Below are 25,112 nucleotides of genomic sequence, written 5' to 3'. Positions count from 1 at the left end.
AACATCAATTATAACATAGCTGGATAATGATTAGTATATGCCACCTGTTTTACGGGCGCCCTTGAAATGAAAGTATTTCGCATTTACGTCGTGGAAATATAAAAATCTGCTTTTAAGGCCATGAACTCCAAGCATCACTTGAGTTTTGTTTTGCCTGGAGTTGAGCGTTGTGGTTATCAGCTCACTTGTCCCACTGCTTGAACACTTTTATGGTCTTGCTTAGATGTTATTGCAGAACACTGCGTTTCAAAGAAGTTAAGTGTCTGCTAGTGAAACACAAGTGAAGCTATTGCGCATGCAGTGACGCTGCAGGGTCACTGTTGACACATGCACCAAATACTTTTGCCTCTTTCTACCTCTGTTAACCCAAATTTTGTTAACCAGCCATTGGCTGCCACCAAGACCATCAGATAACCTGAGAATAATTAGTTTGTAGTTGGTGACATGGGTGATTTGTTCCCTGTGTCATTCCCAGCAATAGAGGAGGTGCACTTGTTGCTTGGAGACATTCTTGACAGTTGTTTAGTCTCCTTAACAGAACATGCTGCTCCTGGCATCACAAGTATAGGTCTGATGAATGACAATAAGAAAAGGATGTTCTGTGAGAACTGTTAGTGCTTGACATGCTTCAGTCTGCCTGTCAACTCAGTATTACAGGGAAATACAATAGTTGTAATTATAAGAGGTGATGCACAGTATAAAAATAGCACTAACATTCTTCTGTATTTTAAAGACACTGATTGATTTATAGCACCTATAATTATCTTTTTCTTTTGTTGTAACAATGGGTCAAATGACTGTAAAAGTGTTTGGGTTTACTCTCACGGCTCTCACAGTGTTGTTTTTTTTGGCCCAACCCAGATGCTGTTTTCAGCAAAGAAAAGTTCTGAAAACCCACACCACACTACCTGTTTGGCACCAACCAGCAGACAGTCACAGTTAATAACATAGTGGAGCATTAACCCGCTAAAGAGACAGATGTTTCCCCTCAGGAGTTGGTTGAAAACTAAAAGAAGAGTAAACATTGGACTTCGACAGGTGGTCAGGAACCCAGCATAAGTGCTAGTGGGGCTAATATGTTAACTAACTGTTAACTGTTTGTCATATTGAATTAAAAGGTTATATTATGTAAGTGTGAAAAATAAGTGATTATTCTTTTTTTTAAAGACTAAGAATGTCTTTCCAGCTGCGTTCAACCGTGCAGTATGTTTTCCATGTTAGGGCATGCAGTAGTAGCATAAAGGAAGGAAGAGGAAGTTTTTTCTGTGGGGGAGTTAAATGTCAAGAGCCACTGTTATGGCTAACCGATGCCTTGGGTCAAAGTAGTTTTGAACAGAAACGTGACCTGCTCAAGAACCTTTAAGTAGCCAACTCTTTCCCAATTTCTCTTCCGAATCTCGAAACAAGCAATTATGTTTTCAAAAAGGTTAAACTGGGTGAACACAATATGATGATTGTATCAAGTTGCATTCTTCGAGTCTCAGTCACCCTTTTTGACTTGAACCAGATTCAACAGCAGGACTGTTGTGTTCACAGTAAAATATAAAAGGCTTTTTGTTCAGGGAAAAGATGCAACAGGTATGTTTCTATCACAGAACGTCACAGTGTGACCTGAAGCAATAGTAAAAAGATGTAAGTTGTGAAATTTTGCACACTTCTAGTAAATGCGAATGCAGATTTTCTGGTGGTACAGTTTGTCTGTGTCTGTGTGTGTGTGTGTGTGTGTGTGTGTGTGTGTGTGTGTGTGTGTGGGGCAGTGGCAGGGATTCAGTATTTCCACTTAAATGAATTGCTATACCAGTCAAATTGAACATTTTAAAGTTTGTCACAAGTTCCAATTATATACACGAAATGAGTGCTTATATGACAATAAACCTTATTGGAAATGTTGTTAAAGAGGCAAATGAAAGTTTGTGTCCAAGAGGCCACACCTCCACTCAGGAACATTTAAATCCACTGTTTACAGCAGCTTGTGTCTCACTGTGTGCTTCACTCTGGTAACGTCACACTCGGGACAAAACAAACAGGACAGCCTCCTCACCATCTACCTACCTGTCATATTTAGCCCAAGCCTCACCTGACCCTGCCGGAAAAGGATACAAAAAGATTACAGATAACCCAGGGACCCAGAGCAGCAGAGCAGGAGGAGAGAAGAAGTCTGTGCTGGCTGGTGAAAATGGTCCTGTGGGTCGCCTTGCTGATGTCTCACTGTTGTTTGGGTCTGATTGGAGCTGCAGCAGACAGCACGGGATTGGAGAGGATAGAGAAATGCGGCACCCGTTGTTCTCAGGTAAAAACTGCATCCTTTGGGACATTAACGACAAACGGACATATGCCGGTTGTCTCTGAGCTTCTAAATATAGTTGTGTTCTATTATTACCTCCTACGATTCTGCTGATGGTGCTGCTAGTACCACAGTCTTGTGTTGCTGCTGCTGCTTGATGTTCTTCCATTGGGTGGCAGAAATACACCTATGTCAATCACAACTTCTAGTGCTACTACTGATTACCTGTAAAGTCCCTACTACTATTAATAACCCTTCTACATAGTTTTTGGTGACAGGGCGTTTGAGGTAAACCCTGAGTATGGAAACCCTAGATGGCTCTCTGGTCATGTGTCATCAGTTTAATTAGGATGAACGTGCTGCTGTAAAGTTATTTCCCATCATTAAAACTTCCTGTGTGAGTCACCTATTGACTCACTGACAAATGTTTATTAGAATATTATCAGGTAAAAGTGAGCATATTATACTAAACGCACGCATGTTAAGGGAGCTGGAGTCTAGTCCTTTAAGGCTACAGTATTTTTTTTAATCCCATTCTGTACTACTCAATTTATCATTTACTCAAGCCGAAGGAGGAAACTAAAACAGCTGCAAATGTAGTTGGGTGGAGAGTGTGTAGATAACACTTACCTCTCTACCCTAGCTTGTTTGCTTCTCTCTTAGTGAACCTAGGCCTATAAGGTCTTCTTTCAGCAGCTAACAACGCCCCAAATATCCCAACACTTTCTTCCAGATGTGACTCCAATATGAATTGTGTTGGATTTCAAAAACATCATTACCTATGAGGTCATGTAAATATATACTGTTATGGGATACTGGATACTGCTTGGTCTTATAACACAACAATACCTCCTGAAGACAGTTCGAACAAAGAACAATTGAGGATTTATGCATATTTAGCATTACCCAGAAGCATTCAGTGACGTCTGACACATCATTCAAGTGCAAGCTTGAACACCGTCAGTCATCACTGGGTCCAGGAATAGTTTGAATGCGAGTGTCTGGAATAGTTTCCACATATTTCTTGGCTGATGAATAAACAAGGCTGTATTCTACAAAGCGAATTGCACATGACGACATTGGTGATTGCTTGTATCACTGTATGAATGTTTGTCTGCAATTTAGCTTCATATAAAGTCAGCACAGACTCTTGTTGCAACTGCCAAATTAAAGCAGAGAAAGACAAGTGGAGTAATTGATTAATAGCTAGCTTTACCCGTTGTAGTTGTCTGCGTGTTGCAGCATAACAAACTGCAGCATGAACACAAACACGTTGGGTTGTACCTGAAGGGTTGATGAGGATGTAAAAAAGCTCCTTATTGTCTGGAAATCCCCTGTTCTGGAGCGGTGCTACCTTTGTTCTCTTTGTTAAGAATTACTTTATTAATGGAGCTCCTATTCAGGATTCACAGAAAAGAGTTACAGGGTGTTTCACTTTTTCTCTCTCTCTCTCTCTCTCTCTCTCTCCTTGCAGGGCCTTCAGTGCAAGACCAAGCCCAACAGTGAGTGTAGACATGCACGGCTGCTACATCACATCTTCACTCATGCATGCACACAGAACTTGATTCTCAGAATTGCATTCAAGGCTGAAATAGTCTATGAAACCACATCAAGGCACAGCATGTGACACTAAAGCCTCCGATAAAAACACAAATCATTTTTGAAGATCTGAAAGCAGAGTGCCCTACCTACCATCAAACTTTTATTCCCACAACTTGTTGACACGCAATGAAAAAATAATAATGCACCGTAATGCACCGATGACAGGCATGTGTGTCGAATGAAACCTTTTAACTGTACTCGGTGAGGTGTTAAACCTGAGCGGAATTACTCCAGAGAGTGTTTGTTTGAAGAAGTGCTAAAGAGGAATCTCGATGCTGCGCATCAACAAAACAATCTTCATTGGACGGGTGACAGCAGAAACACCTCACTGGAACATAACAAAAATGTGGACAATTTTTGGCGCGACAAATGTGACAGTTCTGTGAAAAGACAACATGATTGCCTCGGTGTAAAGTATGTGTCAGTATGTTCCCTGTTCGATGATGTGTGACGTGTATTTTGTTTTCTCTGGCCCTGTCCCACGTAGATTGGTTTCCTCCTCCGTGTCAGAACCCCGCCGAAGGTCTGAACCGTTCCTCTGTGTTCCGCGACATCAACATCTCCACCGTCATGCGTTGTGAGGGGAGGCAGAAGTGCTCGCTGCACCTCCGAATCAAGACCGCATTCAAACTTACTGGTATGTTGATGTGACCACTTAAATCCACAAGACATTTACTACATTATTTGATCAGGAATGCCATTCAGTTGCAGCTGAGTTGTCCACCTAGTTAACCTTTCTGCAGGCACCTATAGGTGGGACTGGTTAGAGGTGGTTATCGTTGTTGAAAGGGTTGGGGATGGTGCAGGTTAACAGTGAAGGAAGTCTCATTTATAAAACAAACTATTTTCCACGATCAAACTTCTGCTTTTGCATCATTGGTGTGTCAATTGACGTTTTTCTGTTCCTGATTTTGCACACAGACTTGATCTGATAAGGTGAGGGTCAAAATTCACATGCTGGCAGACACGTGCACACTTTTCCACCTCGGCAGCACACAATAATAATCTTTATGGATTTGCCAGGCTGGAGTGGGGAAACCCCTTTGATCCTGATTGAGTCTTTAGTCCACAAAGCCAGTGAAACGTGACAAATGTTCTTCCTGTTTGACATCTAAAGTAATGCCAACTCATGCTGAAAAGCTTGAATAGTTTTTGAATGGCTAACTGCCTGGTTACTGTTTGATAACTGTGTGCTCAAGGCCTCTTCTGGCTTCTGACTTTGAGCTATTTTTCTCCCCAGAGTCCATCCATGGTTTGTCCATCTGCACCGTCACCGCGGGGATGATGGCCAGCTGCCGAATTTTCAGCTTCAGAAGAGAGTCGCGACACCGACTCTCTGGGCTGCAGGTACCGTCAACAGTTATAATCAGTGTGATGCAAGAGTAACTTCTCTGTTCGTGAGTTCGTTTTCATGTCTCGCCAGTGTTGTAAGCAAGCAAATGCGTGGAGGTAATGACATTGCCAAAAACAGCAGCGTCATGACAATGTTCTGTGATACCTGGAAGGTTTCAGATCTAAAATTCTTAAGCACACGTGAAAAATGATTTTTCCATATAAAGACAAAACATTGTCAGATGACACATCAGTCGTGGCTTTGTGGTAAATATTTTGATATGTGGTTTATTTTTTAATATCGTATATAAGCTACAAACCCTCAAAACACGGAATACAACAGTTGCTAAGTTTCCAAACACATACATCAGTTTCCGTGATGAAATTTCGGAACCGTGCCAGACGTGTAACAGCTTGTGCGTTTTTACTTTCCCTTTTTCCTGAAGGTGGAAGTTGAGAATGATTGCACTGACGTTTCTCCAAGCCAACGCGTGCAAGTAACAGTGAAAACTGTGCCGAGCTACTGCGGGGTAACCTGGACAGGCACTTATGACGCTCCAGGTGAGAGCACGTGCATGTTTGCATCATTATCCAAACTAGCGCTCATGGCAGCACGACTGTTGACAAACAATACAATGAAGTAGCTGAGGATTGAATGTGTACAACATAGCAAATCCAAGTCAATAATGGGTGTTGTGTAACCTACCAAGTGTTTCCTTGTAATTTCTTGGAACAGGTGACACGAGGAGGACTGATATACAGTTATGTTAATGATTAATAATAGAGAAAACTGTAGTAGGTGAATATTATGTCAAAGTTACACATGTCACGTTGCTCTAATCTTTATACTATTAGTAGTTTAAACATTATTCTGTTTCTCCACAGAATGCATCAGTGAAGATTTGCGCAGACATGTCCCAGAATGCATCAGTGAGTACATACTAGGCATTACATCATTATATCTAACACATAGTTTTATAAACCTGTGGTCTCCAACCTTTTGCCTTTTTAGCCTTTAAAACAAAGCCAAATGTAGTTCTGACCTCTTGTTTGAGTGACTTTCTCCTCTGGGGTTGTTTTATTTGAATACATTCTAGACAAACTGCTCTAAAGTAATTAAGAAAAGCAAAGACTGGAGAAAGACAGAAAAATAAAGCTTATTGTGTCAGAGATGTTTTTCTTCATGGTATGGCCTTTCAGCCCCTAAGGTGGCACCAACAACACCAGAAACCTAATTTAGGCCCCCACATGTATCCATGACCGAGGCAAAACTATCTCACTAACATTGACCTCTGTTTCGTTCAGCTGGGAGGATATCATATGATGTGAACCCACAGAGGAAGGAGCTGAGTGTCAGTGTGTCAGAAATGTTGGAAGATAAAGACTACCACCTCCGCCTTTGCCACAAGGATTTCATCTGCGGTGGCACAGGGGCCTACACACTGGTTAGTCCCGCTGTTTCACATGAAACTGAAGCATCCTTTCAAACTCAAGATCTCTTCAAATGATGTTTGGGTGTCGGAGTGCCCTTTGTCACTTAAAACCTTTCTGCTGCTTACCAGTGTGTGAGTCAATTTACATCTAATCACTCCCTGGCCTACTTCTGTTAATTCTCTGCAAATGTTCAACTAATGCAATGCTGTTCTCTGATCCATAATTAATATTTAGAAGCATTGACCCCTTCACTTTTAAACCTCTTGGGAACTCTCACAGCTTGCTTGTGTCAGACTGTGCCGGTGAAAAACAATGTGGCTAATCAATCATTTGACTCAGGAATCCCAAAATACACATCTGCTCACACATGCCAAAGAAAGATGAATACATGTCATGTTTACCTTCCAGATAAAGAAGGGGGAACATGTAAAGAGAGCCACCCTCCCTTACTCCCGACCTTTGCCCTGCCTCTGCATCGAGGTAATGTTTCTACCAACACGTTTATGATCTGTTTCTATTGGTAATCACTTTGAGGAAAAGGGGTTTTAACCTTTGCTAATACATTCCTCACAGGGATGGTCAGCTGTGACGGATGCCTCGAGAGTCCAGGTCTGCCCGTTCAAACACCGTGAGTCACTTTATTGCTTTCAGTCACGAGAAATTTGTAGTAATGTGAGCGTGGGAGGTTGTAGCATTTCACAGCTGATACAATATCAGTCGGAAAAGATTGAGCTCTCCCCCTGCCCGCAGGTCTCGAGGAGCTGTGGCTTGGAATTAACTTTGACCCGCTCGAGGAGACGCTCTCGTGGGAGCCTGTCTGTCCCGTGACTGCCGTGGTTGCGTTGTGTCAGAAAAGAGAGGACGGCGTCTGTGTGGATCTGCCTCACGCCTCACAGAATGTTAGCAGAGAAAAGGTACAAGCCTTCTGACGTGTTGAAGCCGAAGTTGTGTTTACCTAGCGAGTTTTCTGTTCACAAAACACTTGACGTTGGTGTTTACATGATAAACAAAGTATGACATCATTCTGCTGACGTCTTCGTTAATGACTGAGCAGGCTTCATTCTTTATACGGTGGGAAGAGGTTAAGATGACGGCAGTTTATTTCTTTTGGCCAGTAACATTTGTCTCATCTCCCACATATGATGTCAGAGAAAGGAGTTTACAAATTAAAGTAAACTGTGTAATATTGCACTTGGCCAGGCATGTTAAACAGTTTATTTGCAAGGGAATCAAAATAAGAAAAAGTGGATTCAAACCTCTTGCTTAAGCTCATTTAATTGTTGAATCAGACCCACATAAAGCTTATCCAAAAACTCGCTACAAACAGCGCAGTTGCAAGAACAAAGGTAGAGACTGCACACCTGTGAATCCTTAAATGAAACCGAGATTGTGTTTTGATCAGACATTGGCATCAGAAGAAAAAGGGAACTCCCTGTTGATGTAAAAATAGCCAGCAGTGACGCAGAGCGACTCCCATCTGAAGGCTGAATCCAGCTGACCTAAAAGTGCTGCTCTGTGTATTTCATCAATAACTATTTCATCAATCTTTGCTTCTCAGATCACATTTACTAAAGTGGATCCACACCCTGATCTGTGCATGAAGGTAATGATCACTCTCTCCCTTTGACATACATCATGTTTGTTGTTGGTACAGTACAACGCTCTAGCTCTATGCCGTGGGCCACTCACAGCGTAGGTTACTCGCTAACGGTAAGCTATAAAGTGCCAGAGCTACGAAATGGGAAAGAAAATGGATAAACGCCTCTGTTTGAGAATAATGCTATAGTAGCCTATAGCAGTTCCTCTGCTACGCCTGCTCATGTCCATATAAGTACACCCCCCACAGTAAAGGATCAAGCTTTACTGTACTCTGGTGACTGCAAAAAAAAGGGGAAACGCTCTGTTCAAACCCTCATCCTTTGTAGCTCAGCTCAGCAGTGAGAGTTACCTGGTAATCTAACCACAACACAGAAGTACTGCTGCTATTGTTATCTGCAGTTTATACTGATTTACATCAGTGGTTAAACAGTTCATTGGAACTATTTCATGTGGGCTTGGTATAATGTGTATAAAGAGGAGCACTATTAAATAAAACTGTACTATGTTCTTCAGTTCACTGCAGGCCATCAGTCCTGGACCAGGTGCCCCTTCGCTGATGCCAGATTCCAAGGTACTTTTTTGTTTAGAGCAACATTTCCAATATATTATAAACACAATACCACTATGTAATGTGGTATTCTAGCATTGGTCTCTGCAATGACAGCTGTATACTAACATTAATAATAATTTCCAGCATGGGAGGTGGTTGTGACCAGACTAAAGGGTCAGGAAGACGTGAAGATGTTGTCACAGATCACTGCAACCTTTTCTTTGGGGCTGTGTGCAAAGTCTGACGGCTTGACTGTGTGCCGGATCACCGACACGCACACCATGCACGTGGTAGGTGTCACAGAGAACGTATGAGTGATCTCCTTTTCATACTTGTCAGACCTTTTAGTGACCCATTGCGTGCTGCACGGACGCATCTGCGTCACGAAGGAGCTGTCACAACGATACTTGTAAAGATTGCGCGGCAGCTTCTTGATCTTTTCTCTTGAGATTTTTGTAGCTTTAAAACACCAGATTGTAATCACAGCAATACAAAGTAATTACATCCTCAATCAAAGGGTGTCTGACACGTACATCAGCAACATGAAATGTGTTCAAACATGTTTTCGGGGTAAGCCATTTATCGGTGTGTGTTTGTAACGCTTCATCAGTCAAGCATCTCTCTAGTGCATTACCACTGAAAAGTGGTATGGCTAATACCACACAATAGAGCTAATGAAAGCAAAAGAGAAACCGTGACAACTTCCATCACACCTGCACAGCTAAACTCCTACGTTTTGTTTTTGTGTGTCTTTCTTCTCTTTCTCAGGAGAAACATAAAGCTGTTGGCCTGAACCTGGCAGGGGAACAATGCAACTCATGTTTCCAGGTATGTTTGTGTAGTTTTGAGGTAATCTGCATGCTCCCTCACATTTAGGCGGACGATGACTTTGAATACACATTTTGTGTTTGGACAGGTGAAGAGGCTCGATGTGAAGTTTGCTGCCACGGTCATTCACTGTCTTGAGCAATGCAGTAAGTAGAGTTGTACTGCTCCCTTCTTCTCTTCTTTTTCTGCTCCCATCATGTGTTGTCTGTTACAACTCTCTTCTTTTCCCTCCTTTCACTTTAAATGTTTACAACCTGAGGCGCTGCAACAGTTTAAAGTGCAAATGGTTTCCAGTACCTCTTTTTTTAATAAACATGGATTGAAGCAGTAAGTCTTTACTGTCACGCAATCTCCAATAGGGTAATCGCAAACGTATGTGTCTCTGAAGGTTGCCCTAAGTGGTTTCTTGGCAATATTTTTAGGAATAAAAGGATCCTTTGTAACGAGCATTGTGTACTCCACTATAATTGTGTGTGCTTTGATAGATGAAACTCTTCTGTATAAACATAAGGGCTCTGCAAAAAGTGAAGAAGACCGTCTTTGATGCATTTCAGCTCCAATTTCTTGACGCATAGTTCACGACTTAAAACATTGAGAAACTGAAGGCAGAATAATGCATGCTGGTTGAATCATCTTTCAAATGTCTGCGAAACACAGATAATTGTTTTGTTATCCTCAAGAGACACTGAAATCCTATCAACCGAGTGCCACGAGTCTCATAGTCTTCACGCTGTGAATTGTCTTATCACAGATCAAACCGGGCCCGACAGACCTGTCCTCTCCAGCCGAGCCTCTTGGGACTTGACTTGCGTCATTTTACCTGCTGCCGTCTGCCTCTCTGGCATCATCATCTTCACTTTGGCGCTCCACGTACTGTTAACCAGTAGGTAGAAAATCACTCCATCAAGCTCGGGCATGCAGTGTTGCCCACTCTTGTTCAAGGCTCCAGTGCTGCAGTCTGCTTAAGGGAACTAACCACTTATTCATAGTGTTCTAATATAAATAAAAAACAGTTTTAAAGTCACACGTCATGTCAAAAAACAAGGTGATAATATTTCACAGTGCCTGGCATACTAAAACGAGCATACTGTAGATGTACTTTTTCTTTAAACTTGTATATATATTAGTTTATAGTAACCTAAAAACAATTGCAAGTACCATGAGTGCCCTGTATCAGGTAGTGCAACATGCACAACTCATTTGAATAAAGCCACTGACTTTGTCCTTGTGTTGCATTTCCTCATCCTCCTGGTCTGATTAATCCTGTATTCTATTTTAGTGTATCAGAGGAGGAAACAAAAAATAAATAGAGGCTGCATCTCTGAGAAGAGAACAGGTGAGGTTATCACAATAATGATGACAAGAACACGCGTGCATTTTCAACCTGAAAGCTGAACCTATAAGCCTGTGTTTTGGACAGATCCTGCTTCTGACTGTGTCGTCCCTGTATTTCAAACACAACCTGCTCTCCATGGAGGGTTCCTCATTCCCGATTCACTACAGTGTTACTTGTAATGTGCAGCATAAATCTGTAAAGTTGTTACACAGATCAAATGAGTCCTCTGTTGAATGCAGCGTACAATGTTGGGAGAGATATTTCAAATGTTATGTATGTTACTGTTTTTTTTGCTGGTTATACTTGTTCTAGTTAATGGCTGTTGTTATTCTGTTAGGTGTTATCTGTTTGGGTGAAAGTTAACGTGTATATTTCTTTTAAGTTAAAATATTCATTCAGCTTGCAGCTAAATGGTCCGTTCTCGTCCTTATTTAAATTTATATTTTCAATAAAAAAAATGCAAAATATGAAAGAGAACCTGCTCAATCTATTTTTCCTCATGATGAACTTGTGGCCATAATGTCCACACGTCTTATTATCCTCGTATCGGAAGCAAACAGTCACAGCTTTAAAAGTGGCACAGCACTCACAGCATGACATAATATGACAATTGGAAATGTCAAAATGACAGACATGGTAACGCTGCACGGTGGTGTAGTGGCTAGCACTGTCACCTCACGGCAAGAGGTGACAGTGCCGATCCCGGGTGGTCCTTCTGTGTGGAGTTTGCACGTTCTCCCCATGGCAGCGTGGGTTCCCTCCGGGTTCTCCGGCTTCCTCCCACAGTCCAAAGACATGCAGCTTAGGTTATTTGGAGACTCGAAATTGCCCGTAGGTGTGAATATGAGCATGAATGTTTGTCTGTCTCTATATGTGCCCTGCGATAAACTGGCGACCTGTCCAGGGTGTACCCTGCCTTCGCCCAATGTCAGCTGGGATCGGCTCCAGCAGTAACCCTGAATAGGATAAGCGGTTTGGATAATGGAATGGAATGGGTAACGCAAACAGGAGCAGCGGGTTTAATCCTCTGACACGTCACCAAACTGGTATTTGCTACTGTGTAGATCTGTATTGAAAAGTGTTTGTCTTATTTTGTCCAGGCTGCAACACCATGCACTTTGTTTGGACACTTGTTAAGTTTTGTTGAGTTTCCTTATAAGTGCCACTCCACTTTACACTCGCATAATTTGGCTGCTCAATAAATTATCCCCCATGAACCTTTTCAATCAGAAGGAAAAAAAACATACATTTTAATTCATCTGAGCTCATAAAGCATCACAAGTGATGATGAGCACATTATATTAATAGAAAATTTTGTAACAAAAATATTAAAGCTGCTGTCATTAATATTTTTTATATTAGCAATGCATCACATGAGTGAGGGTAAAGTGAAAGAAGTCACTTATACTGAGGATCCGATATATACTTATTGCTCAATTCTGCAGTGTTTTACCCTTATCCAACACATGTTTCTTGTTTTACAATCTGCAATTACACTGTTTTGGTTCACTCTCACCGCTCTCATCAACCTTGTTTCCTGCAGCAGCTTCTGTCAGCCTACAAGGTCTAATAAATCAACTGCACACAGCCTGTGCCGCTCTAAACAACAGACACACTGTGGTGAACATAGTGGAGCATTTAGAAAGTTAAAGAGGCAGATATTTCTCTCAGGGGTTGGTAGAGACCAAAAACAGAGTGGCCTGGGAATGACTTGATGACTCGATGGCTTCATCTTTCTGCGTACAGGAAGTATTTGCGCTTGGTTTACATAGGCAGATGAAGTTGCTCAGAACAGGACAGGACACTGTAAGAGAACAGAGGCCTCTATGTGCAGACACTTACTCAAGTACAAGTGCACAAATCCACCTGTGATCAGGGATTTCACACACGAGGAACTTATTGCTGTAAAACTCTAAATGGGTCAGTCTTTTTGTCCGGGTGTGCTGGCAAACATTTCCTTGTTAGATTGGTTTTGAATGCAAGCATGTAAAACAAGATGAATAATGTGTCATTCCAAAACTGACCACGTGACAGGAGGTGGGAAAGTGAAAAGTTTCTATTATTATCCTTTACCACAGGGCTGAAAACATTACGCGGAAGAGTATGTTCATCTTGCCTTTCCACAAAACCTGCATACGCGAGAGATGCTTCCTCATTGTACAGAGAAATCTAATCTTCTCGCATGAGTCATAAAACATGTCCATGTTTGTTTCGGGAAAATATACGTGAGCTAATATACCAATGTGTCATCATTTATCAGAACTTACTCATGTTGAGGAAATAATTCAATTTGACGGTAAGCTGATTATTGCAATCATGACAATTCATGATGACTAGGTAGAAAATCCACAGCAGATATCAGGTGATGGTTAACCTGGACCTGCACCAAGTGTTGGTAAATGTTCCAAAAGTAATTACTGCTTGCTCACTTGTGGTGTTCACCCAATTGCCACACTTATGTCTGATATTACATGCAGATGAAAACCTCGCTGTTTACATCTATAAGTAGATGCCAAAGAAAGGATCTCCATATGTTTTCACATGTATTTATTCAATTATTCATCTTCTCTAAATGTTAATTGTACATCCTCTCCACAATGCCAGGAATAAACTGGTGAATAAACACTGAATCATTTATTTGAATTGGCTTAAAAGTGGACACATTTCAATGTTTTAAGACTACTTATGGGATCAGCTTTTATAATAATCCCCATGTGTAAGTTTCCACATATAGAACTCTTGTCTAGGTTGCTGCAACTACTGGTCTTTTATAGGAAAAGTCAATATGCAATTGTTATTTCAGAACCACAAGCTTTTGAAGAAATGTATATGAGCCTCGCGGTGATTTTGTCGTCATTTGATATCTGCTTTCCTCAGCACCTGGATTCTTCTAAGTGCTGTGAGTGTAGTTATAACACTATGTTGACAAGAGAAAATGTATAACTGTCCTACTGTTTACAGATTGTGAGAAAGCAACCAGTACACGGAAGAAAGAAAGAAAGAAAGAAAGAAAGAAAGAAAGCAGCAATTCCCAGAATGAAAGAAAGCATTGTAAGAAATAAAGACACACCTAAACTGAACAGGCCACAAAACAACAAACGTCAGCCAAGAGAAAAATGGCCAGTGGGTGGTTCTGCCCTGATGCTACCCCACCTGCAAGAGATTTCATATGAAACTCTTAACTGATAAAAGCAGAACAATCATCTTCATCAAGTTATCATAAGAGTGAGGTAATGTTTTTCTTCAGCTTGCCTTTCCGTCTAGGGCTTGGGAACAAAGACCTGACTGAACAACTGATCTGCTTGCAACATCAGGTATCATAAACACAAAATCACTTGGTTGACTTCCAACGATGATCTCACTTAGTCCGGTGCTACATCACCGGAAACAACAGCACAGTGCAGGCAGTTATACTAGGTCTACAAGAGAAAAATGTCCCTTTATGATCAATTTGAAAAAGGTAAACAATATTATCACCACGTTAGTAAAAACAAATGTTGAGCTGATTTTGAGGACATGTTGCACAAGTCCATGTTTGATCAAAATGATACAACTTTTACAGAAGAAATGTTTATATTTGATAATAATCCTAAATCAAACTTCATAATAAACATTAGAAACAACTACACAATATCTAAGAATACAGTTATCTTAGCTGTAATAATAATGATTTAATTTACACCAATAAGGAATGGTGATAAGGCAGTCTACAGTGTACTTAAATACATAAACAGTATCATCTTCAGGCCAGTTTTTCCCAGAGGAAAGCAACCTGTTCAAAACGGACCTGTTTTTTAGGCCTCTGCTCGGAAATTGCATACCCATACTAAAGAGAGTATATCTCTGCAACCACAAGGTCTATTTGAATAATTGTGGTGTTATAATAAAGGGAACACTTGTGAGATTTGTTCAGATGTGTGTGTAAATATCAGTATATATGTTACTGGTTAAGAGTAAATGAAGATGGGACACAGCACAAATTGAAAAGTTTCAGGTTCGCCTAAGAAAAAGCACTTACAGGATTATTATTTCTTGCAGAATGCCAGACCCTGCAAGCTGGATCTGAAGGGTACAATAGACGACTTGGCACAGCAAAAAGCCCAGAGAGTTCATGATGTAAGTAGAAGTTATTTATTATTAATTTGACTAATACTCAACCTACACACTAGTGTTTTGTATTTAAAGGAGAAGGGTCTAGCTGCAGAGCTCCAGGCTCGGGCCCACCTCCTCCTCCTGAACCTTCTCTATCATCAATGTAGAGCCAATTGAGATGCTTTGTAAACTACTGGGTAGATTATACTACAAATACTGCATCATATCATACAAGCATATCATGTATTTTCATATGTCAAAAGTAACTTTAGGCCTAAAATAAATGTAGTGGGGTGAAAAGTACAATATTTAGCTCTAAAATGTATTGTAGTAGTATTATAAAGTTTCATAAAGAGGAAATACTCAATTAAAGTACAAGTATGTAAAAGAAAACTCTCATTTACAGTAATCTGTTAGGGTCAGGACATGATATTATGTATTAAATGTACTCTCAGCAGGCTACTTTATTTATAAAAGTTACGTGTGGTAAAAAAATACACTACTCACTGTAATACAGTGGCATGTAAACGTTATGTATTGATAAGGAAGCATGATAAAAGCGTGTTCATTTTCCACCATGACATTCTGGTGATGAAGATAGGTCCCAGTACCTTAGCTTATGTGCAAACATGAATAATGTTGTCAATGTGCGGGTACGCTGCCAAGATAATGTTTCATCTGTGTCATGGTACGCCGCCACTAACAAGTTTCAACTTGCATCTGTTTCATGGTGCGCCGCCACCAACAATTTCCAAGTTACATCTGTGCTATGGTGCGCCGTCACTAAAATCTTTCATATGTGCTATGGTGCGCCATCACCAACAAGTTTCAATTTACATCAGTTTCAGGGGGAGCCGTCACCAACAAGTTTCAATTTCCAAGTTTCATCTGTGTCATGGTGAGCCGTCACCATTTATCTGTGGGGGCGACTGTGGCTAAGTGGATAGCAGGGCCGTCCTTCAATCAGAGGGTCGGCGGTTCAATCCCCAGCTCCGGCTCTGCTAGTCGCATGTCGATGTGTCCTTGAGCAAGACACTTAACCCCAAAATGACTCCCGTAGCTGTGCCTACGGTGTAGAAATGTGATAGAATCTGAATTGTAAGTCGCTTTGGATAAAAGCGTCTGCTAAATGACTGTAATGTAATGTAATCTGTGCCAAAGTGCTCCGTCACTCTTGTGTATTACATTTTGTTATGTTAGGTCTGATTTTGAAAGGCCGGCCCACTTTAAATATCCTGTATCGGGGCCCTGTGCTGCCTTGTTGCGCCACTGTGGGCATCGCAGTATGTTTCAGGCCAGGTAAAAGAGTTGTAAATTCCAGTTGATTTTTTTTCTAACATGAAGCACAGACTATGGATGTGTCTCAAACTGATCGATAACTCATTTTATGACTGTGGCAAGCAAAAAATGTTGCAGTGCTCTGGAAACTCAACCCTTGTCAATTGCTGGAGAAATTGACAAGGGTTGATCTTCCTGTGAGTTGTGTTGGAAGTCTGACTAAGTTTCTGACTACTTTTCACTGACCTATAAGGCCATTAGTCTCTACATGTCGTTCTACAGTGGCCACACGATGGAGGTGTTCACCAACACTTGACTTGACATAGACACACACACAAGGCATGGATTGTATCTGTTCATGGTGCAAAGCAGTGAAAAGTAAAATGTCACGCCAATGACTAATGACAAAGTTTAGACCGTTGAGTAAACACAACAGCCACTGTCAAGTATTGTCTGATGGGTTCAACATGTCAGCAAATAACTGAATATATCCACCTAAAGCCCACCTGAGCAAGGCATTAAACCTTCAATTAAGAGGGTTAAATTAATTAATTAACCAAACATTAATGATGAAATTGTGTAATTAACCATTTTTGGTCTTGTTTAGTGCCTTACTATATTCCCAGAATACCTTTTGGATAACCTCCAGGGGACTGAAAATGTTCACCTGGAGGTTTTACATGCATATAAATACAAAATGTGAAACTTATTCCAGGAATATGCAGAAGAAAATGAGAATTTCAGTCCCATTTAAAACGATTAGCCTATGTGTTGAAACTGCATTGCAGATCATTATTAAACTCTATTGTGATTTGATGGAATCATCTGAACATGATGTCATGCTGTCTAAGCATGGCTGGTTATCCACGGGGATAAAGATCCCAGGTACAGCGCCAGCAGCTGTTTTCGGTGGACTTTCCTTCAAAACAAGAAATGACGAGAGTCCAAATAAATAGAGGCCTTTCTTTTTAGGCTAGCATTGGCACATAGGATGATGATTTAGGCCTTCAGGTAAAACACTACCACGCTTGTCTCTAGCTGCCTATCTCTGTCTCTAAGCCCATGCGGTGAAAGAATGACAAACTCCGAGGCCAGAGACAACAGACAGGGATGAGCTAATCCTTGTTGTGTACAATTCCAGACATTCCGATGGGGTGTTGTTCCCGGGCGGGCTAATCGGCGAGCGCCGACGCAGCGCTCACGCGGGAGGGCTTTGCGCTAAACAAATAAACACGGGCCTTTAGAGCCGTAGAGAGGGGAAAGCTGATGTCAAATAGACAAGTATTCACATACAGAGGCACTCACGCCCACAGGTATGCATGGAAAGACATACATCCGGAAACACATACAAGAAGAAAATGGATGAGGGGATGGAGAGATGAGGGTAAATTGTTGTCACTTTGGCTTTTAAAATGATGGAAAGTGTGTCTGACATTTGCTCCCTGTAGGGATGTTTTGAATTGCCATTAGGTGAAGAGTACAGGTGGATGGGAGACTGTGTGCCTAAAAAAATGAAAGGATGAATAGATATACAGAGGAGGAGGAAGGTAAGAGGTGCTGTAGGTCCAAGTGGTGACAGATGACAAGGTAAAGAACCTCCTGTAGATGAAAGACAGAGGTTGTCAGACAGAGGACGAGCAGACACGTAGCCCGTAGAGAAGACGACAAGCTCGTCGAAGGAGGAGAGACAGTCGGGCTTTCGAAGAAAGGTACGGTGCGCGTCGGTAGGTCCCGTTGATGAGAATGGGAAAAGCTCTTTTCGCACACAGGGGCCTCTTTGTTCCTTTTGTGAGTCATTCTAGAAAGGGCACAGCTGTAAACAGTCGAGATCAGTCCATTAGGCCCTGAGGTGCCAGAGCTCCAGTGTTGACTGTGTATCCGGAAAGAAACGGCAAGCTTGAGTCATCAATAAACAGAACAGTCAGATGAGTGTGTACAGTAAGTGTGTGATGGGTGTGTGTGTGTAATGGGAGGCAGAGAGAGGAGGAGTGCAGGCTTTAGGGGGGATAATGGTGCAGAGTTGCACGGGGCAATGATCTCATGCCTCTCCCAGCTGGCAAACAAGGCCTTTTCCATGGGCTCCTATCTCTCTCTGTCGCCCCTCCGCTGGCTCTCCAAATCCCTCCCTTTCTCTATCACACTGGCAACTCTTTCTCATCCCTCACTCTCTCACTCTGCTCAGTGTTTACACTGGAAAGAAACATTTTGTGGTGGTGGTGGTGGTGATTCTTTCCGTTTCTCGACTCTCTGTAAATGTCTCAGAGTGAATATCTATCCCCTAAACAAAGCAGACCTTTAAGTTTACTTCCTGCCTTTTACAGTAATTGGCAGTCGCCTCGCTCACATTCAACAGGCCTTGTGCTTCAAATCATCGCGGATCGCATCATGAATGCCAGGTCACTGGAAGCGCAGCTATTAAAGGCTGCAAAAATAGCCCTGAGTCAGTGACGGCAGTGGAGTCACTGGTCTTTGTCAGCTATGTTGACCACTGACCTGTCGCGACCCCGGCACACGCCAGGCCTGCTGCCGACTCCCACCCCCTCCTCTAGGTTGTGTTTGTTGCCACGTTAAAGCCATGTGAGTACCCCTGTTGGAAGGCAACCTGTGACCCTTGACATTTCAGTAGTTGAGGTCAAGCCATGTAGTGGTTGGCCAGCTGTGGTGATTCCACGCTTCAGTTTGAGTGTGTGTGTGTGTGTGAGAGACGGGGGCAGGTGGGCAAGAGTACCAGCTTAGCTTTTTGCTAAGCTAAGCTAACCAGCTGTTGGTTGTAGCTTCATATTTATCATTTAGACATGAGAGTGGTATAGGCCCTTTACCTCCATTGTATCTGGGTGGGATCAGAAGTATCAAAGACTGTCTTAAAACCTAACAATTGGCAGTAAACCAGAGCTACTAAAAAACTATATATATATATATATATATATATATATATATATATGTTTTTTTTAATTTAGGTGAACTGACCCTTTAATCAGCATCCTCTGTGTCATCATATTATTATATCTCTTTGTGTTTTGATTATGAAATGAAATAAAAGAGACAAGTATGGGGATCAACATGACTGGTCTGTTGCATGTCTTTTTGTGTGTGAGCCCTCAAACACTTTGATCCGGGGGAGATGAAAAGCTCAGCCGAATCTCAGCGCTCCTGTCTTCACTGTGAGAGCAAAAAAAGAAGAAGAATAACATGGAAACGCAATACAGGAGGTGGATGGTGTGTGTGTGTGTGATGACCCCCCCCACTGTGTGCTAAGCAGAGCGGGTGGGGGTGGGGGTGGGGGTAAGGGGCCCGTGGGTGGATGAGGCCTTTTCCTGCAGTTCTGTAAGCTCCCCACTTGTCGGGCTTTCCTTGATAATCACTGATTGTGTGTGTGTGGGTGTGTGTGTGTGGCACAGGAGCTGGCAAGGCTTCAGAGGGATCTGCCAACCCCCCATGCACAATGGCTTTTGTAAGAACAGGCCCACTGCACCAGACCACAGTCATATTCTATACAAGATACCAGGATCCCATCAAAGAGAAGATGAGTGTGTTTGTGTGTGTGTGATGAGGGAGGGGCATCAGCCACGAATAATTGACAAAGACAAGTACAAAAAAAGGAGAGGAAGGGATACTAGGTAATTACAGAGGGGAGAAAAAGAGAGACAAAGGGAGGGAAAGAAAAAGTTAGATTGAAAAAACAGAGTGGGACAAAAGAGTTCACTGCGGAAAATAAACCAACTGGGAGAAGGGAGGTTTGGTGGAAAAAGACACACAGGCACACATTGTGTCGTGCTGTCGTAACACACTCACCACCTACTATACATCACACACCACATGGAGGAATTCAGTGCTGGTATTCACATATGGCTCAGATACTGGCCATCTAAGTGAGGCTGGCTTATTGACTATTGAGGATCACACTGATATACTGCTACTCTTAAAATCCAAGGCGATGCCAAAGATGCACTAAAACCTCCATATGGACATAATGCATTCACTGCTGGCTTTTATTTCTGGAGACAAGGATTTCAAAATATATTTTTAAAACTGGTACATATGCCTTGCTGTCATTTAGTGCCAAATTTAAGCTAAATTCATATTGGCATCATCTAAAATAATCTGTTAGCGGATTGGGATCTCTTAAACACTTTAGATTCAGAATGATGAAACGCTAACAATAGCTCTGATAACGACTAAGAAGTGCAAAATTCCATTTTTGAAATGGCTTGGCTAGAGATCTCTTCACAGCAAGTACAGACGGGAGCAATGATTGCGTCGAGCAATAACTCTTTCAATGCACATCTCAGCATGTCAGCATTGTTTTTAGACTGACTTGAAGAAACATGAACCCATCCTTTTAAGGTTCACTTAACATTCATTTCCCTTCAGATGATCTCTCACAGGTTAAACCCAGCCAGTGACTCAGCTTGGGCTGCGGCCAACACTCCAGCCCTCCCAGTATAGTGATATACAATACTGTACTGGCAGCGCGCCATGGCAGCCACCGCATGCTACAGTTATTGCAGCAGTGGTGGAATGGCACAAGAACTCGTTGGCCTTTTTATGAAGTAAATGATGAAAAGCACAACCGCAGCATTGTTTAGCTTGGGGGATGCACATTGTGTACCTCCACAGCAATGTCTTCCATCATCACAGCATATCCGTATGGTTGGCCCTATATCCCAGCCTGTGTCCCCTCACATATAGGGGGCCCTGTGGGAATTCAATTCTGCTGTAATCAAGATGGTTGGATCCCCCAACCTCACACACCCCGCTACCCCCTTCAACCTTTATTATTATTGTCACCTTAGGGGCCAGATTCGGCCCTCAGACCTTTCCGAGGCATACATCTCCGGGGGGGGGGGGGGGGGGGGGGGATGTACGTACATCTCATACAATTCACTGTGATATATGCATGTGTGAGTCCCGTAATATTTCTGCCTGCATTTGAATCATTTTCTGTGACTACTGGGGAAGCTCTCGGCGTGGACATCAGAGTGGCCCTGAGGGTGAACGCCCTGTAATTATACTACAATACCCAGGGGGGCACGGGGCTAGCCCATTAATGCCAGAGCACTGACGGACTGTTGGTAATTGCCATTTTAAAAGCCGAGGTCACACAAGAGCACCTTCAGCTTAAAGATGCTGAGGTGGCATTTTCAGGAAAGCTGAACATGCTATACAGCAGCTGTGGCTCACGTTTTTGCTGCCGATTAACTCATTGAACCCCCCCCCCCCCCCACACACACACACATGCATTGTATGTTTGTTGTTCTGCCATGATGTACATGTAGAGCTAGCATTGTAACTTGCTCACAACAATAATGACATGCTCATTTTTAGTACATTATAAGGCGTGTTCATCATCTTAGTTTAGCGTGCTAGCATGCTAACATTTGCTAATTATCACTAAAGACGTAGTACACCCGAGTCATCATTTCTGCAGGTATTTGGGCATAAATTTAAGCATTGGACAAATTAAGATTTTGACCTGATTATAGCACTAAATGAAATGTTTAGGGATCATCAAAATTATTCCAATTCATCCTGAGTGGGGCATGGACCTCTGTACTAAATTTCAAAGCAATCCATCCAACAGTTATTTCAGTCTGTATACCACAGTGTTGGCCGACCAACAGGGGCTAGCGTGGCTAAAAACCCTCCCTCGATGAAAACATAGTGAGTTAATGCATTGCCCCATGGCTTGTCATGTCCCTTTCAGGGACATCATAAGTAAACACTTTGTGATGGTACATTACAGCTATAAGAGATTTAACCATCAAATGAATTGAGTCCTTTTAGGATAATCCTGTGGCCGTGACTCATCCCTCCATATTAAAGGTCTATTATGGATCGTATGAATTCTGTTCTCTTCTATTCTATACATAATATATAATTCAGCATTTTCAAACCAAGCCACAGTGACAACTACATGTCAATAATAGATGAATTGCTGCTCTGTAATGGAACATACACACACACACACACACACACACACACTTATATGCACCCTCACACAGCTGGGCAGCCTATTTAAAGGCGTATCCACAATTCAGTTGTCAATCACGAGTCATGACAGGTTGTCTCCTTCTGCTACTGGAACAATACATCAAGACACAAAGAGGCAGACACTTGTTACCACTCTCACTGAGCATCCCGTCTCTCTGCCTCTCTTACCCTCCCTTTATCCTTCCTGCTTTTTTTTCTCTTCCCCCAACCAGTTTCTCTTTCTTTCCGCCTACCCTCTTTCTCATTCCCCCTCTCTCTCTCCTCCCGCTGTATATTTTCGTGGTGGCGGTGATTTTTCCAGCCTTTAATTCACTGAATGCCCTGATTCAAAGGACAAGCATGTGTTTGCATGTGTGCTTCTGTGTACGTGAGTCGCCACCGCAGCTGCACAGACGAGCTGTGTAAGGAGCATGTGAGTGTTTTAGGTGTGTCTTTGTCTGTACTGATGAGTGCATTGTGTGCGTGTTTCTGATAACCATACAGGCACGTGTGCACCATTTGTGGTTGTAAAGTGTGGCGGGGTAATGCAGTGGTGGGTCACTTGTTCATTGATGGTGGCCCGCATGCACACACACGCACACACAAGGGTTTCTTTATACTGTGGAATATAGGAAGCAATCCTCCGAGGACCTTAAAAAAGCCGGGAGAGGTGGATGTGCAGTGAGGAGAGTTGGGTGGAGCACCCGTGGTTGGGGGGGTGGGGGTCAGGAGTCAGAGCAGATCGCAGACATTGCTGTCGCCCCTCCCCCAATACTCTTTCTCTCCTCCCCCTCCTCCACCATGGCAGCTCAGCGGGTTATGGAGTATGGGCAATTAACGAGCATGGAGGAGGTCCCTCATATACCCACCCTCCCCCCACCCACCCAACACACCCAACACACACACACACCCCATCCACCTCGACCCAAGTGTGTGTGTGTGTCACGGAGGACCACTCCATCAAGCAGTCCGCCCCGGGGGGCTAACACGCGCACACAAACACACACACACACCCACACACTTACTCCACCTCCTGTGTTCACAGCTCCATTAGTGAAGCCAGAGACGGGTGCAAAGAGGCTCGACACCTGCCAATCAAAAATCCCCATTTCTGAATACAGATACTCGCACGTAACTGCAGTCTGGAAACCATACAAGTGGGGCCGGGGCATAAAGTGACGCTAAACATGCATGCAAACAAACACACACTTGCCAGTGAAAGGATAGCCCAGATAGAGAGCTTCAGTCGCAGAAACAGTCTTGCCATCCCTCCCTCGATTTTTTTTTTCCCTCTTCACTCCTTCCCCCTCTTTGCCACCCTCCCTTCTCTCTCCTCCCCCTTCCGGTGGCACGGCCTGTCATTTACAGCCTATGATTAGAATAATAAGACTAATTAAATCCATATCGCCGAGGCTCTCAAGCACAGCAGTGTGTGTCGTGTGTGTGTGTGCGTGTGCCCACTCGTCTGCTACTGTTGCCTACCGTTCAAACCAGGCTCCACACATGACAGTGGGTTACTGTGGAAAGCCCTTTCTAACATAAACAAACCATTATAAATGCTCAGCTGTTGAACAGAGTTCTGCGGCCTTCACAAACAGGCAGCACGTATAGGCTTTCCATTTAAGGCTGCGTCCAAGAGCGGGAGACTCTTAAAAGAGCCAAGAGAGGGAACAGTAACACTGTGTATAAATAGAGAGAGAGAGAGAGAGAGCTGTAAAAACCAGGAGAGAGAATAGTAATATTGAGACGGACTGAAATACTGAGGACAGAATAATAACAGTGTATAAACATAGGAGAGAAAACAGAGAGTCACACAGAGAAGAAACAAAAAGACACGAAGGAAAGTGCCGAACTACATTTACATAAGAATTGTACCTAAAGATAATTTGAAGTACTTGATTTTGTGCTTCTACTTCACCTCATTTCAGTCACATGTTATACTTTTTGCTTCGATGAACATCGTTGTTCCGAAGCTCTCTTCGTCATGGAACTATACTTTGCACTTTTCATGTCCACAACCAGATGCATGGATGCCTTCTAGGAGAAACCAATAGTCCAAAAGTGTGAGACGCTTATCTGATCAATGCATAGACTTAACATTTTAGGTTTTATCGGAGGCAACACATCTACAAATTCTTAGAGTGATTGGGTGGGAAGTGAGATGCAGCCAGGAGGAAGCTATGACACCTTTTGCCTTTAGATATGGTCAGACAACATGTTTTATGACCTTACCTGGTTGAAACACCTGAAAGTGGCAATTCTGTTAATAATTCTTCTGTACTTCAATTTAATTCAAATTTTTAATGCCTGTCCTGTACAAGAATGTTTTCTATACACTGTATTGGCGTGTTGCTACTTTTTCTTTTTTGTAAATCATCTGAATACCTCTTTCATCACTGACAGAGCCTCAGACGGAGAGACAGACAGACAGACGGGGAGACAGACAGACAGACAGACAGACGGAGAGACAGACAGACCCTGAGCTCCGGATTACAGAGGACTCTTTCTGTTGAAAGAGACAAGCTCTCCTTTCCCTCTTTCTGCGTCTTGTTCCCTGTTCGGGAGAGTTTAAGTTTTCTATTAAACATGTGGTGCTGAAGGGGGCAACTCAGGGGATCCCCAACCTGATATAAGACACACACACACACACACACCTACACACACACGCGCATGCACACACACAGTGGAGTTCTGTCAGTGTTGCAGACTGTCTGTCTCCTTGTCGATCCAGCGGTGACTGTAACTAGGTGTAATGGCCAGCCTGTGGTTAGAAACTCTATGGGCCTATTCACAAGCCCCCCCCACAC

At 42.7% G+C, this 25,112-nt stretch overlaps 1 protein-coding gene across 1 annotated transcript; it reads left to right on the top strand.

Annotated features, from left to right (window-relative positions):
* Positions 1-2,176: 2,176 nt before the first annotated feature.
* Positions 2,177-11,144, top strand: il17rel (interleukin 17 receptor E-like). The gene is made up of 18 exons (XM_076111298.1): positions 2,177-2,290; positions 3,759-3,786; positions 4,374-4,523; positions 5,127-5,233; positions 5,665-5,779; positions 6,104-6,148; positions 6,524-6,663; positions 7,061-7,132; positions 7,226-7,280; positions 7,403-7,566; positions 8,211-8,255; positions 8,765-8,822; positions 8,946-9,091; positions 9,570-9,629; positions 9,718-9,775; positions 10,381-10,512; positions 10,909-10,965; positions 11,050-11,144. Exons 1-18 carry the CDS (start codon positions 2,177-2,179, stop codon positions 11,142-11,144), a joined length of 1,641 nt encoding a protein of 546 aa, XP_075967413.1.
* Positions 11,145-25,112: the final 13,968 nt, after the last annotated feature.

This window comes from Anarhichas minor, unplaced genomic scaffold (assembly GCF_050575085.1).
Source record: "Anarhichas minor isolate MPS153535 unplaced genomic scaffold, ASM5057508v1 ptg000045l, whole genome shotgun sequence".
NCBI classification, from domain to species: domain Eukaryota; kingdom Metazoa; phylum Chordata; class Actinopteri; order Perciformes; family Anarhichadidae; genus Anarhichas; species Anarhichas minor.
Note: the sequence above shows the minus strand (reverse complement) of the source record. Positions and strands in the feature narration are given on the sequence as shown.